This window comes from Convolutriloba macropyga, chromosome 7 (assembly GCF_964194025.1).
Source record: "Convolutriloba macropyga chromosome 7, txConMacr16.3, whole genome shotgun sequence".
Classification (NCBI taxonomy): domain Eukaryota; kingdom Metazoa; phylum Xenacoelomorpha; order Acoela; family Convolutidae; genus Convolutriloba; species Convolutriloba macropyga.
In genome coordinates this window covers 48,387,477-48,402,588 of record NC_134474.1, presented here as the reverse complement: position 1 = coordinate 48,402,588, position 15,112 = coordinate 48,387,477, and the positions used below count along the sequence as shown (strand labels likewise).

At 35.5% G+C, this 15,112-nt stretch overlaps 2 protein-coding genes across 3 annotated transcripts in view; one reads left to right on the top strand and one right to left on the bottom strand.

Annotated features, from left to right (window-relative positions):
* The window catches only part of LOC142342926 (N-acetylglucosamine-1-phosphotransferase subunits alpha/beta-like), an 81,240-nt gene that overhangs the window by 5,037 nt on the left and 61,091 nt on the right, over nucleotides 1-15,112 (bottom strand). For both annotated transcript variants that reach the window (XM_075394603.1, XM_075394604.1), the window contains one exon: nucleotides 11,568-11,658. In XM_075394603.1, the coding sequence (XP_075250718.1) occupies nucleotides 11,568-11,658 (91 nt within the window). The remainder of the gene's footprint in view (nucleotides 1-11,567; nucleotides 11,659-15,112) is intronic.
* Nucleotides 482-11,532, top strand: LOC142342345 (uncharacterized). Its single transcript, XM_075393644.1, has 4 exons — nucleotides 482-490; nucleotides 787-852; nucleotides 4,134-4,200; nucleotides 11,528-11,532. The coding sequence occupies exons 1-4, from the start codon at nucleotides 482-484 to the stop codon at nucleotides 11,530-11,532; spliced, it is 147 nt and encodes a 48-aa protein (XP_075249759.1).

Below are 15,112 nucleotides of genomic sequence, written 5' to 3'. Positions count from 1 at the left end.
TAAAAATCAAAAAAAATCAAAAAAGTTTTTGCTGCCTCTGTTAGCTGCTCTCAAATAACCTTCTTTTAGAGTGACACACACCCATTTGAACTTATTTTTTTGGATTAAAGTAAATAAAAGTCAATTTCAAAGTGCGGAAGTCATTTTTGAGAGTGAGGTAAGTCAAGAGTGACCAAAAATTTAATCACGCGAATGAACAAAAAACTCGCTCCACTAAGAGCAAAAAATGACGTCACGCACGCAATTCAGTTGAAAATTCACGAACGAATGAACAAAAAGCAGATTTGAAGTGGTTGTGACGTCATATGGTCGTAACAAAAATCGCGACGACGAAATAAAAAAACACTAGTAGGCCCGCAAAAGCATCACAAGAAAATCATTTAAAAAAAGATAGCTACAAAATCAGATTTTTTGCACCACCTGGTGGGGCTGGAAGCTATGCCCCTCGTTCGAAAGCAATAGGTATTACGATTCGTTACCGATGTGTTTGGTTTGTGTATATTACCCTATGTGTCAACAATTTTTTTGTCCAACCACGTTTTCTGCTTTACCATTTTGCATATTTAGGGGCGCTAAGACTTGTACAGATAACGATATTCTACATGGTGGCATAGTGTAACTCATGTTCTACATAAGGCTGCATGTTTAAGGAGCATCTATAACATGCAATGATACGGAGCTTAAACGTGCGAAAGAGAAAAAGAGAGAAAGAAACGAAAAAGAAAAGACAGGAAAGAGAGAAAACGAACGCAGAAAAAAAGGAAACAGGAAAGCGATAAACAAAAGAGAGAAAAGGAGAGAAAAAATTTGAAAAAAAAGCAGAACAGAAGAGAAAAGACCGAGAAACGAAACAAAAAAAAGACAATTGAAAGTCGAAAAGAAAAAAACGAAACTGACACGAAAGAAACGAAGGACAAAAATGAAAAAAAAGAAAAGCAAGAGAAAAGCGAAAAACGAGAGAAAAGGAGAGAAAACAGAAAAAAGAAATGCAGAAAAAGAAGAGGAAAAAAGAGCGAAAAGAAAGAGAAAAACAAAAGAGAGAAAAGACACAGAGAAAAGCAATAAAGAAAAGAAGAGAAAAGCAAAGAAAAGAGAGGAAAAAGACAAAAAGGAGAGAAGATAGGAAAAAACAGAAGAAACGATACAGAGAAAAGCAAGAAACGAAAGAAAGAGAAAAATAGAAGAAACAGAAAAAAACGAAGAAACAAAAGAGAAGAAAGGCAGAAAAAAGAACAAAAAGAGAAAAGAAACAAAAAAGAAAAAAGAGAAAAGAAAGAGATAAAGAGAAAAGGGACAGAAAAGAACGAGAAAGGAACGAGAGATAGAAAGAGAAAAAAAGGAAAGAGAAGACAGAAACCAAAAAAATACAAAGAAGATAAGGAGAGAAAACAAAGCGCGAAAAACAAATCAGAAAAGAAGAAAAGAAAAAGAAGAGAAAAGCAGGATACAAATGGCGAGAAAAAAGACAGAAAAGAAAAGGAAAAAAAACATTTCAGAGAAAAGAGAAAGAACGAAAGATAGAAAGAGAACAGCGAGAAAACAAAAAGCAGAAAAGAAAGGCAAAAAAAGAGGAAAACAGAAATGAGCGAGAAAAAAAAGCAGAGATAAAAGAAAGATAGAAGAGAAAAAAAGAGAACAGAAAAGAGACAAAAGACAGAAAAGAAAGAAAAGCAAGAGAGAAAAGTAAGAGAGAAAAGAAAGAAAAGCAAGAGAAAAGAAAAACAAAAGAAAGGAAAGGCAGAAAAGAAGCACAGGAAAAAGAGAAAGAGCAAAAGAAAGAGAGCAACGAAAGACAGAAAAGAAAGAGAAGCGAGAGAGGAGAGAAACATGAGAAAGAACGAGAAACTGAAGCGAGAAACGAGAGAGAAGAATGAAAGAGGGCAAAAAGAATTAGAAAGGAAGAAAAAAGAAAACAAAGCGAGAAAAAGACGGAAGAGAACAGGACAAAACAAAGACAGAAGAAAGACAGACAGGAAACACAGAAAAGAGAAAAGCAAGACAGAAAAGCAAGAGATAAACGAGAGAGAGAAAACAAAGTTGAGAAAAGACAGACATAAAACTGAAAAAGAGACAATAGAAAGAGAAAAGAAAGAAAAAAAAGAGAAAAGAAAGACAGAAAAGAAACGATACAGAGAAAAGAGACAGAAACGAAAGATAAAGAAGAAAGAGAAAAGAAAATGGCAGAAGATAGTCAGAACAGGAAGAGAAAAGCAGGAGAAAGAACAAGAGAGAAGGACTAGAAAAAAAGGCAAAAAAGAATAGAAAAGAACAAGGAAAAAACAAAAGAGAAGAAAGGCAGAAAAAGAAATAATAGAGAGGAAGAGAAAAGACAGAGATAAAGAGATAGGCAGTAAGGAAAGAGAAAAGAAAGCGAAAAGAAAGAAAGAAGCTCAAGAGAAGAGACAGATAAGAAAGAGAGAAAGGAGAGGAGAGAAAAAATACAGAAAAAGACAGAAAAAAGAGAAAAGACAGTAAATAAAAAAAAGATAAGGACAGAAAAGAAAGCGAGAAAAGCAAATCAGAAAAGACGGAAAAAAGAAGAGAAAAGGATACAAATGGAGAGAAAAAAATGCAGAAAAGAAAGAGAAAAAGAAACAATAAAGAGCAAAGAAAAAGAAACGAAAGATACAGAAGAATGAGAAAAGCAAGAAAAGAAAAAGCAGAAAGGCAGAAAAAAAAGAAAAACAGAAATGAGAGAGAAAAAAACAAGAGATAAAAGCAAGGCAGAAGAAGAGAAAAAAAGAACAGAAAGAGACAAAAGTCGGAAAAGAAAGACAAAAGCAAGAGAGAGAAAAAAGGAGAGGCAGAAAAGAAAGACAGAAAAAACAGAAAAAGAAAGACAGAAACGAAAGACAGAAAAGAAAGAGAGAAGCGAGAGAGAACGGATGAAAATGAGAAAGAACAGGAAACTGAAGAGAGGAACGAGAGAAGAACAAAAGAGGGCAGAAAGAATGAGAAAGGCAGAAAAAAGAACAGAAAAGAAAGCGAGCAAAGAAAGACGGAAGAGAAAAAGACAAAACAAAGACCAAAGAAAGACAGACAGGAAAAACTGAAAATAGAGGGAAGCAAGACAGAAAATCAAGAGAAAACCGAAAGAGAAAATATAGAAGAGAGAAGACAGCGAGGAGAAAACTGGAGAAAAGAAAATAGAAAGAAAAGAAAAAGAAAGGAGAAAAGAAAGACAACAGAAAAAAGCAACAAAGAAAAAAGGGGAAAAAAGAAAAGAGAAACTAAAGAGTAGCGAAAAAGGAACGAAAGAGAAAAAAGAATCAGAAAGACATAAGAAAGAAAGATAAAAAACAAAAAAATAGAAGACAGAAAAGAAAAACTAAAGGGAAAAGGGGAGAAAAAAGAGCGAAAGAGAGAAAAGAGATACAGAAAAAAAAGAAAAGAGAAAAGATATACAGAAAAAGACAAAGGAAAGAGAAAAGCGAAAAAGAAAAGAGAGGAAAAAAGCAGCAAAAGGATAGAAAACAGAGAAGAAACAGAAAGAAAGAAAAGAAAGGCAGAAAAAACAGAAAAAGAAAGACAGAAACGAAAGACAGAAAAGAAAGAGAAGCGAGAGAGAACGGATGAAAATGAGAAATAACAGGAAACTGAAGAGAGGAACGAGAGAGAAGAACAAAAGAGGGCAGAAAGAATGAGAAAGGCAGAAAAAAGAACAGAAAAGAAAGCGAGCAAAGAAAGACGGAAGAGAAAAAGACAAAACAAAGACCAAAGAAAGACAGACAGGAAAAACTGAAAATAGAGGGAAGCAAGACAGAAAATCAAGAGATAAACGAAAGAGAAAATATAGAAGAGAGAAGACAGCGAGGAGAAAACTGGAGAAAAGAAAATAGAAAGAAAAGAAAAAGAAAGGAGAAAAGAATGACAACAGAAAAAAGCAACAAAGAAAAAAAGGGGAAAGAAAAGAGAAACTAAAGAGTAGCGAAAAAGGAACGAAAGAGAAAAAAGAATCAGAAAAAGAAAGGCATAAGAAAGAAAGATAAAAAACAGAAAAATAGAAGACAGAAAAGAAGAAAAACTAAAAGGAAAAGCGGAGAAAAAAGAGCGAAAGAGAAAAAAGAGATACAGAAAAAAAGGAAAGAGAAAAGATATACAGAAAAAGACAAAGGAAAGAGAAAAGCGAAAAAGAAAAGAGAGGAAAAAAGCAGCAAAAGGATAGAAAACAGAGAAGAAACAGAAAGAAAGAAAAGAAAGGCAGAGAAGAAACAGACAACAGAAAAAAAAAGACAGATAAAAGAGAGATAAGACAGAGAAACGAAAGAAACGAAAAGAAGGAAAGAAAAAAGAGGAACGAGAGGAGAGAAAGAAAAACGAAAGACAGAAAAGGCAGACAGGAAATACAGAAAAGAGAAAAAAGCAATAGAGAAAAGCAAGAGATAAACGAAAAAGAGAAAAGAAAGAAGAGAACAGACAGACAGAAAACAGAAAAAGCGAATAGAAAGAGAAAAGAAAGCAACAGAAGGGAGAAAAGAAAGAAACGAATGACAGAAAAGAAATCGAGAAAAGAAAGACGGAAGAGAAAAAAAACAAAAGAAAAGGGAAAAGAAAGACAAAAAAGACAGACAGGAAAAACAGAAAAGAAAGAAAAGCAAGAGAGAAGTGCAAAAGATAATCGAATGAGAGAAAAGACAGAAAGACGACACCAGAAAAAAAACAAATAGAAAGAGAAAAGAAACAGAAGGGAGAAAAAGTCAGAAAAGAAAAAGAAAAGGAAGAGAGAAAGGAACGACAGAAAAGGAGAATAGCAAAAAAGAAAAACATAACGGAAAAAAATGTACGAGAAACTAAAGAGAAGCGGAAGAGGAACAAAAAGAAAGAATGAGAAAAAGGAAGACAGATAAAAAAGAACAGAAAAGAAAGACAGAGAAATAGAGAAAAGAAAGAGAGAAAAGAAAACGAAAGAGAAAGGCAGAAAAGAAGAACAGAAAAAGGAGGAAAACAGAAGCGAAGACGAACAAAGAGAAAGAAAGAGAAAAAGAAAGACAGATAAAAAGAACAGAAAAGAAAGAAGAGAGATAGAAAAGAAAAAGACAAAAGAAAGAAAAAAAAAGACTGAAAAAGAGAGAAAAGACAGAGAAACGAAAGAAGGAAAAGACAAAGACAAATGAAAAGACAGACAAAAAGAAATAAAAGAAAGAGAGAAAAGAAAGAGAAAAGAAAAAACGAATGAGAAAAGAAAGGCAGAAAAGAAGAACAGAAAAAAAGGAAAAAAAGAAAGACAAACGAAATACAGACCGGAAAAACAGAAAAGAGAGAAAAGCAAGAGATAAACGAAAGAGAAAAGAAAGAAGAGAACAGACAGAAGAAAACCGAAAGAAAGCGAATAGAAGAATATAAAGAAACAGAAGGGAGAAAAGAGACAGAAACAAAAAATAGAAAAAGCGAAAAAGGAAGCGAGAGGAGAGAAAAAATACAGAAAAAGACAGAAAAGAGAGAAAAGACAGTAAATAAAAAAAGAAGATAAGGAGAGAAAAGAAAGCGAGAAAAGCAAATCAGAAAAGACGGAAAAAAGAAACAGAAGAGAAAAGGATACAAATGGAGAGAAAAAAATGCAGAAAAGAAAGAGAAAAAGAAACAATAAAGAGAAAAGAAAAAGAAACGAAAGATACAGAAGAATGAGAAAAGCAAGAAAAGAAAAAGCAGACGGCAGAAAAAATAGAAAAACAGAAATGAGAGAGAAAAAAAACGAGAGCTAAAAGCAAGGCAGAAGAAGAGAAAAAAAGAACAGAAAAGAGACGAAAGTCGGAAAAGAAAGACAAAAGCAAGAGAGAAATAAAACAAAAAAAGGAGAGGCAGAAAAGAAAGACAGAAAAAAGAGAAAAAGAAAGACAGAAACGAAAGACAGAAAAGAAAGAGAGAAGCGAGAGAGAACGGATGACAATGAGAAAGAACAAGAAACTGAAGAGAGGAACGAGAGAGAAGAACAAAAGAGGGCAGAAAGAATGAGAAAGGCAGAAAAAAGAACAGAAAAGAAAGCGAGCAAAGAAAGACGGAAGAGAAAAAGACAAAACAAAGACCAAAGAAAGACAGACAGGAAATACTGAAAAGAGAGAGAAGCAAGACAGAAAAGCAAGAGATAAACGAAAGAGAAAAAAAAGAAGAGAGAAGACAGAGAGGAGAAAACTGTGGAGAAAAGAAAGTAGAAAGAAAAGAAAGAAAAAGAAAGGAGAAAAGAAAGACCACAGAAAAAAGCAACAAAGAAAAAAAGGGAAAAAAAGAAAAGAGAAAATAAAGAGTAGCGAAAAAGGAACGAAAGAGAAAAAAGAATCAAAAAAAGAAAGACATTAGAAAGAAAGATAAAACAAAAAATAGAAGACAGAAAAGAAAGAAAAACTGAAGAGAAAAGAGGAGAAAAAAGAGCGAAAGAGAGAAAAGAGATACAGAAAAAAAGGAAAGAGAAAAGATATACAGAAAAAGACAAAGGAAAGAGAAAAGCGAAAGAGAAAAGAGGAAAAAAGCAGATAAAAGAGAGATAAGACAGAGAAACGAAAGAAAGAAAAGACAAAGACAGATGAAAAGACAGAAGTGAAAAAAGAGAACAGAAAAAAGCAGAACAGAAAACAGAGATGAAAGACAGCAAAGAAAGAGAGAAAAGCGAGAGAGAAAGAGAAAAGCAAGAGAGAAAAGAAAGAAACGAAAGAAAAGAAACGGAAAAGAAGGAAAGAAAAAAGAGGAACGAGAAAAGAGAAAGAAAAACGAAAGACAGAAAGGCAGACAGGAAATACAGAAAAGAGAAAAAAAGCAATAGAGAAAAGCAAGAGATAAGCGAAAAAGAGAAAAGAAAGAGAACAGACAGACAGAAAACAGAAAAAGCGAATAGAAAGAGAAAAGAAAGCAACAGAAGGGAGAAAAGAAAGAAACGAAAGACAGAAAAGAAATCGAGAAAAGAAAGACGGAAGAGAAAAAAACAAAAGAAAGGGAAAAGAAAGACAAAAAAGACAGACGGGAAAAACAGAAAAGAAAGAAAAGCAAGAGAGAAGTGCAAAAGATAATCGAATGAGAGAAAAGAAAGAAGAGAATATACAGAAAGACGAAACCAGAAAAAAAAACAAATAGAAAGAGAAAAGAAACAGAAGGGAGAAAGTCAGAAAAGAAAAAGAAAAGGAAGAGAGAAAGGAACGACAGAAAAGGAGAAAAGCAAAAAAGAAAAACAGAACGGAAAAAAAATGTACGAGAAACTAAAGAGAAGCGGACGAGGAACAAAAAGAAAGAATGAGAAAAAGGAAGACAGATAAAAAAGAACAGAAAAGAAAGACAGAGAAATAGAGAAAAGAAAGAGAGAAAAGAAAACGAAAGAGAAAGGCAGAAAAGAAGAACAGAAAAAGGAGGAAAACAGAAGCGAAGACGAACAAAGAGAAAGAAAGAGAAAAAGAAAGACAGATAAAAAAGAACAGAAAAGAAAGAGAAGAGAGAGATAGAAAAGAAAAAGAGAAAAGACAGAAAAGGAATACAAAAAAGCAAAAGCAAAGCCAAAGAGAGGGGGGAGAAAAAAAGCGAAAAAACAAGAGAAAAAAGAAAGACAGAAAAAAGCAACAGAGAAAAGCACGACAGAACAGAGAAAAGCATAACAGAAAAGCACGACAGAAAAGAAAGAAGCAACAGAGAAAAGAACGCCAAAAAGAGGAACAAAGAGAAAACAAGAATGAAAAAAAAACAGAAAAGAAACGGACAAAAGAAAAAAAGACTGAAAAAGAGAGAAAAGACAGAGAAACGAAAGAAAGAAAAGACAAAGACAAATGAAAAGACAGACAAAAAGAAATAAAAGAAAGAGAGAAAAGAAAGAGTAGAAAAAAGGAATGAGAAAAGAAAGGCAGAAAAGGAGAACAGAAAAAAGGAAAAAAAGACAAACGAAAGACAGACCGGAAATACAGAAAATAGAGAGAAAAGCAAGAGATAAACGAAAGAGAAAAGAAAGAAGAGAACAGACAGCAGGAGTTAATAGAAAGAGAGAAAAGAAAGAAGAAAATAGACAGAAAACAACAAAAAAATCGAATAGAAAGAGAAAAGAAAGAAACAAAAGGGGAAAAAGACAGAAAAGAAAAACAGAAAAAAAAAGAGAAAAGCAAGAAAGAAAAGAAAGACCAAAAACAGCAACAGAAAAAAGAACGACTGAAAAGAAAGAGAAATGCAAAAGAAGAAAAGCAAAGGAAAAAGATACGATAAACTAAAGACAAGCGAAAGAGGAACAAAGAGAAAAAAGAGAAAAAGAAAGACAGATAAAGATAACAGACTAGAAAGAGAGAAACATGAAGGAAAAAATAGAAAAGAAAAAGACAAAAGAGAGAAAACACAAAAAAGGAATATAGAAAAGAAAGATAGAAAAGCGAAAGAGGGGAGGGGGAGAAAAAAGAGCGAAAGAGAAAAGAAAAACAGAAAGAAAAAGAAAAACGAAAGAGAGAAGATATACAGAAAAAGACAGAAGAAAGAGAAGAGAAATCGCAACAACCTTTGTTGAGAAAAACGCTACACAAAATTTTGACCGTGTTGCATTTTTATCTAGGTGATTTAAATTTCTTTATCATTTTTTATCATTTGAATGGACAATTTTTCATCTTGGATTAAATTTCTGACTTTTAGTTAAAGAATCTTTATTCTGTCAATGTCTGTGATAAATAGCACATGTCATTCAAGGACTGTTTTCGTGTGAAAAATTTTTCGGCGATGGAATAATTTTTTATAAGCGGGTTTTCAGTCAGACCTATTTTTGCATCCGCAGTTTTTCGGTCAGTGACCTTTTTGGCAAAGGCAGGTTTTCGGACATTGGCAGCTTTTCGATCAATGCCCTATTTTTGCATCCACGGCTAATCATTCATTGACCTTTACGGCATAGGTAGCTTTTCAGTCATTGACCTATCCTTGCATCCGCAGTTTTTCGGTCGTTGACCTTTTTGGCACACGCAGCTTTTCGGACATTGGCAGCTTTTCGGTCAATGACCTATCTTTGCATCCACGGCTAATCAGTCATTGACCTTTACGGCATAGGTAGCCTTTCCGTCAAAGACTATTCTGGTAATGGCAAGTTTTCGGTCATTGACCTTTTTCAAAGAGCATGCAAAACGATGTGGCGCATGTCTGAGCAGCCTTACGAAGATTAAGAGCTTAAAGATGCAGCATGGAATTTAGCCTAGTGGTTAGCGAACGTTTTTATACCCTGATCGAACTCAACAGACCCCGATTCGAATCCACCTCGCAGCGCTCAAAATGCATTCAAAACGCTAGGCTGCATGTTTAAGGGACGCTAAAACGTGAAGATTAGGAGGTTAAACATGGTGACATAGCATTCGAGTTAAAATTATTATATCGATAGCAGGACAAGTCCTGACGTACAATTCCAAGAATTTTCATTGACTAAACAGAAAAACTAGACCTAGAATGGACTATGAGTGAATTGAGAAATCCATTTTAAAAAAAATCAGAAAAACAAGAAAACAGAAAATCAATATAAAAATGCCGCATGTGAACAAAAAAACCACCGGCGAGAAATGAAAATTTAAGTCAAACAAAAACTAGGCCTAGAATGAGCTGTGAATGGATTGGGAAAACCATTTAGAAAAAAATCCGATCCAAAAAAATCGAAGAAACAGTAAAGATCAGAGTGAAATTGCCGCATGTGAACAAAAAAACCACTGCCGAGAAAACGAATTTTTGTTCAAACACCGTTTTCTCACTCTACTTTAAAATTAGAGAGAAAAAAATCACGCCGCAAAACCACTCGCTTTTTCGCTCCATTTCCTGTTTCGGTGTGACCAAAATCACTACTCCAATTTGACTTCAAAAATCATGAAAATGTGTAACAGATCTTTCTAAAAAACATAGCCGGCAGATTGCAGGAATAGCTGCGAAAGAATAGAGATATAATAGAGATAGAAGCAGATACAGATCTAAATTGAAAAAAAAATCGACGCCGCTCAAAAAACTAGGCTAAAAAACATTCAGCGATAAATTAATAAAACTTGTTAAAATTCATTCCACAGGAGCCTCTTATTAGGGACTTTTACTGCACATATGAGTTCCTTTGACCTTAAACAAATTCAATTTAAACTTAAATTTTAAAGTGCAAAAGTCAATTTATTGAGTGAGGTAAGTCACGTATGATCGAAATCTAATCACACAAATAACCTAAAAACTTTCGCTAAAGCGAGTGAGAAATGAAGTCACGCGCGCAAATGCCGTTAGTGAGAGGAAGAAGTCATTTAGAAAATTTGACCTTTTCAGCTTTGCTCTGTGAACAAATGTTAAACGAAAAAAGAGCGTCAGACGACGAAACAAAAAAACATAGCAGGACAAGTCCTGACGTACAATTCAAAGAATTTTCATTGACTGAACAGAAAACTAGACCAAGAACGGACTATGAAAGGATTGGTAAAAAAATAAAGAAAAAAATCCGATCCAAAAAATTGAAAAAACTGTAAAAATCAAGGTGAAATTGCCGCATGTGAACAAAAAACCACTAGCGAGAAAGCGATTTTTTGTTCAAACACCATTTTCTCACTCTACTTTAAAATTAGAGCAAAAAAATTTCACGCCGCAAAACCACTCGCTTTTTCGCTCCACTTCCTGTTTCGGCGTGACCAAAATCACTACTCCAATTTGACTTCAAAAATCATGAAAATGTGTGAACAGATCTTAAACATACCCGGCAGATTGCCGGAAAATAGCCGCCGTTGATTCCAATAAGCATGATTGGGATTGAAATAACGGAAGATATTGAAAAAAAAGATTTTTGTACAAAAACATTTTTTTAAGTCCGATTTATTTTGATGGCATTTCGTAGTTGAACATACTTCTGTTTCTTAGAGAGAGGCTACAGGGGCTACTATCAATACCAATAAGCATTAGAGATGGTAACTAAGACTTATAGGAACGACGTTCAAATAGCGGGCATCTAAAATTGGGCTTTATGGGTTTATCCCGTTTCTACTTCTGACTTCAATTTTTTATACTGACTCTGTTCATTTTAAATTGCTTTGCTGAGCAACTGATGTTCAAAATCACTTTTAGCAGAATGAGAGAAGAGAGAAACTAGCCTAGAGAAGTCAAAAAGATTTCACGCAAAATGTTGAAAAGGCGGCAAAATGAGGTAAAGCGAAACATTTTTTTATTCGACGAAGTAAAAAAAAAAATAGGAGCGCTATAATAGCCGGCTGAGAAGATGAGGGCGGCTATTAAAAAAAGACAGCGCCCCAATACAATTCAAATTCTTTGAATTGTAAAAAACTAAGAGCACCGCAATATAGCTACGCTCAGCTTACAGCTTCGCAGCTATAAAAAAGACAGCGCTCCAACACAATTCAAACTCTTTGAATTGTAAAAAAACCAAGAGCACCGCAATATAGCTACGCTCAGCTTCGCAGCTATAAAAAAGACAGCGCTCCAATACAATTTAAATTCTTTGAATTGTAAAAAAAACAAGAGCAGGCCAATAATAGCCCCAGCTATCGCTGTGCGGCTATTAATCAAATAATTGCAACACATTTCGTTTGAGAGAAATTTAAAGAGTGCTTCTTTGGCCACATTTCAGGTTGAAGAAACTAATACGAAACGCTACAGCTGTTACTAACCTTTTCCTGAATGAAAGATCCAATTGAAATGACTACTAGCACTCCCAGTAGAATGTGAGACCACAGCTTCAGCTTCCAGCGGAAAGATTGCCTAAACATACTCACATCAATGAAATTCATCATTTGATAAATAGTGTTAGATCAGCGGTTGCGGTAAAAATATATGCTCACTAATGGAGGTTTTCAATAATGAATCAAATAGCTTCAACTTTGTGTACACGTAATTATAGCACCTAATGATAATTGTAGTCAGTTCTCAAGGCAGACACGCCCCGTGCTTCCCAGTTAAAACTCCTTGCAATAAAATTCTGTGTCTAATCAGGCAATAAACTTCTGCCTGATTAGACACAATGATCACCAAATAAGGAATTATTTGTAATTTATGTGCAAAAAACTTTACACACAAAAAAGACTAGTGATACGCACCGTTATGAAAACACAACAAGTGCACCGTTATCTTACATTAATATGAACTCGACAATTTCAATGGCCTTACGAAAAATTTCGAGAAATTTTGAAATCTGTCGAGATTGTTGCTTTTCTTAACACACATCTCCAACTCCCAATAACAAAGAAAAATTTAGGAAACTCAGCCAAACTCTGGAAACTTGCTGACGACTCAGAGGCTTTGAATGAAGCTTCAACTACAGTTGAGATTTTTTATCACTAGATTTCGACCGAAACAATAAAACCATATTATTTTAGTTCCAAAACACAGTGAATTTTGGATGAGTGTTGGACCTCATGTGAGCTGCTTGCCCACTAGCGAATAGACATCTCAAGGAGTTCTAGAGTAGCTGTAATGTCTTTGAACAGGCCAATGACTTGCTCTTGTGTGTCACCGCCGCCAAGAAGGTCGTCAACATAAAATGAGTAATGAATTTTTGCAACGAATTGATGGAGCATATTTTGCTGTATCACGTGGTGTCCTGATGGCTTGGTATGAACTAGAAGAAACGCTGTATATGACTCGTGTCATACGGTACTTCTTTATTGGTTGCTTCTGACTACATCACCAAAACGTCTGATGAACGTTAAGGTCCTTTTCGTTTAGTTCGATCTGACGGCACATCATTGTGCTATCACCTGATAAAGCAATGCGATGAAGACGAAAATAAATCAGTATCTCAAAAATGCCAGGCTGTTGTTTTGGATCAACCAGGAGACAATGGTTGAAACTTTTCTGTTCGTTGTTTTTGCAGATGCGTTGAAAACTCTCTGCATTTCGTAGTCGTAGAGCTTGATTTCCATACTGCGTGATGTGCTATCACAAAGTGTTTCTCGGGTGGCAGATCATGGTCGCTTTCAGGCACTAGTTCTAAATGTCCTGTCTCAATCATCTCTTGAAAGAATTGTGTGTATTGAGTTTGGGCATCTGGGTTTCTTGAAAGCTTGTTTTCATTGCCCAAAAATTGTCTGAGGGCTTTTCGAGATGTTTCTCCAATGTCGGGTAACCATTCCTGACTATCTGGATCAAAAATGGCTTCACATTGGTCAATTGGTAGTCGAACTTGAGGCCTTCCATTTTCACCATAGGTTGCTGTCGTGTCATAGTGACTATTGCATGCCAATTCTTTGAAGTGGACATGGCTGGAGGAAGTGCTGGAACATCTTTGATTTCCCATAATTTGGCAAAGGTCTCGATTTCGTTGTCAAGGAGGCATATTGCATTCGAATTTGCATTACGTTTATCTGCTGATTTTGGGATAGCTAATCCTGAAACTGTCCAGACAAGCGTAGTTTCTGTGAGGCATAAAGAACCTTGTTTCAGTATCCGTCCTTTTATTATCTGTGTTTATGCAGAAATACCGATTAGTATGTCTATTTGGCCTGGTTGCCAAAACTGATCATCAGCCAAATTATAAATCACCAAGTCGGCGTAGTCAATCACTGAAAAGGGCTGATTTGGATTTCCGCTGGCTGTAATTGTCTTCAGCACTACGCAGTTGAGAGTAAGATTTTCCCCCGTTTTGGGAATAATTTCAAGTTTGAAGGAGCCGTGGACTGGCATTGAGTCTTTCTGATTGACCCCTATGATTCTCGCATTTGAAGGTTTTAGTTCCAATCCCAGTGTTTTGCAGGTTTTTGCTGTAACTGCATTGATATGGGCTCCTGTGTCTAACAATGCTCTTAGATGGTGTACTTATTATTTGTTTCACCAATTACTTGAACACGAGCAGTTGGTAAGATAGTCATTTGGTAGATTTCTGAGTCAAATTACAAGCATGTGTGCGGTTTGTAGCATTCAAAGCCTCATGTAGAAATGTATGATGCTTACCCTGACATGTTTTGCATCTAGATTTTGAGGAACATTGATCGCTTTTGTGATTGAATCAAGCAATTCTGACAGACTTACTGGTGGCTATGACATACAGCTTATCTTTCGCTGAAAGGTCCTTGAACTTTGAGCAAGCCCACCGAGCATGGTGTTCCTTGCATTAAGTCACCAAAACACGGATGCTTGCAGCCTTGCTTCGATCTCTCATCCCGTCCGGTGACGTGCAGTTGTTTGGGGGATGGGATCTTTTAGCATTTCCATCGATCTTACTCTGTTGTCTAGAAAGGCAATCAATTTGCCAAATTTAAGACATTCGGTGCCTTCACTTTTGAGTTCACATGCTTTCTGAGATTCGACATCCAATTTTTTTTGAAAAGAAGGTAGAGCCACATGTCGTTATGAAATTGTCGGCCAAGTGAGTGAATCGACTGAGTTACTTCAATCAAAGTACGTGTAGCAGACGGAGTTGGTGCTTGCTTTCTCCTCTTACAGGCTTGAAGTCAACTGCCCTAGCTTGCAATGTGCGTAGAATTATGCAATCGTTTTTTTATCAATGCTAGGTTAGATTTATTGCCGTTTCCTAGTTGGTCACTTGATGATAGGTTTTTATTAGTTGCTCAGGGGGACCCAATAGACCACTTTTTAAATAGAAAAGTCGCTGGCTGTGTGACAATTTCGTGTTAAGGTGCACGGCTGTATCGAATTGATCGATAAAGGCAATCCATTCAGTGAATTTGTCGTCGAATTTGGGTAGCTGTATCTGTTGTAGCTTTGCAACTTGCTGCTGGTACTGTGTTGCATCTCCGAAAGACGTATTCATAGGCACGTTTGCGGCCACCTTTTCCAGCTCAACCTTGTCTATGGCTTTTCCCACTTGAAATAGCTTCTTTCGGACTAAGTGCTTGGATTGAATCAGATCGAATTCTGAATCGTACTGATCATCCTGAACTGTTTCCAAATAGGATTCGTCTAGTTGCTATTGAATTTTTAAGCACTCAGTAGCTTCAGAGAGGGCCAGTCGGAGCTCGCTTTCGTTAAATGGCTCGCTAAGTCTATCCCATTCATCAAAGATCTTGTTGAGCTGTCTTGAATTGTCACGCCTCTTTCTGGAACTTGTCTCTGTAGACGCTGCTTGGCTCATTTTGTCGGCGGACAAGAATAATGTACAATTGCGATAGCTGTTTACTATGTAAATAAAAAATTCAATTAAATATTGAATTGAATGGCTTTTGAAGCAAGAGGAATTAGCTGCTCAACAACACGACTG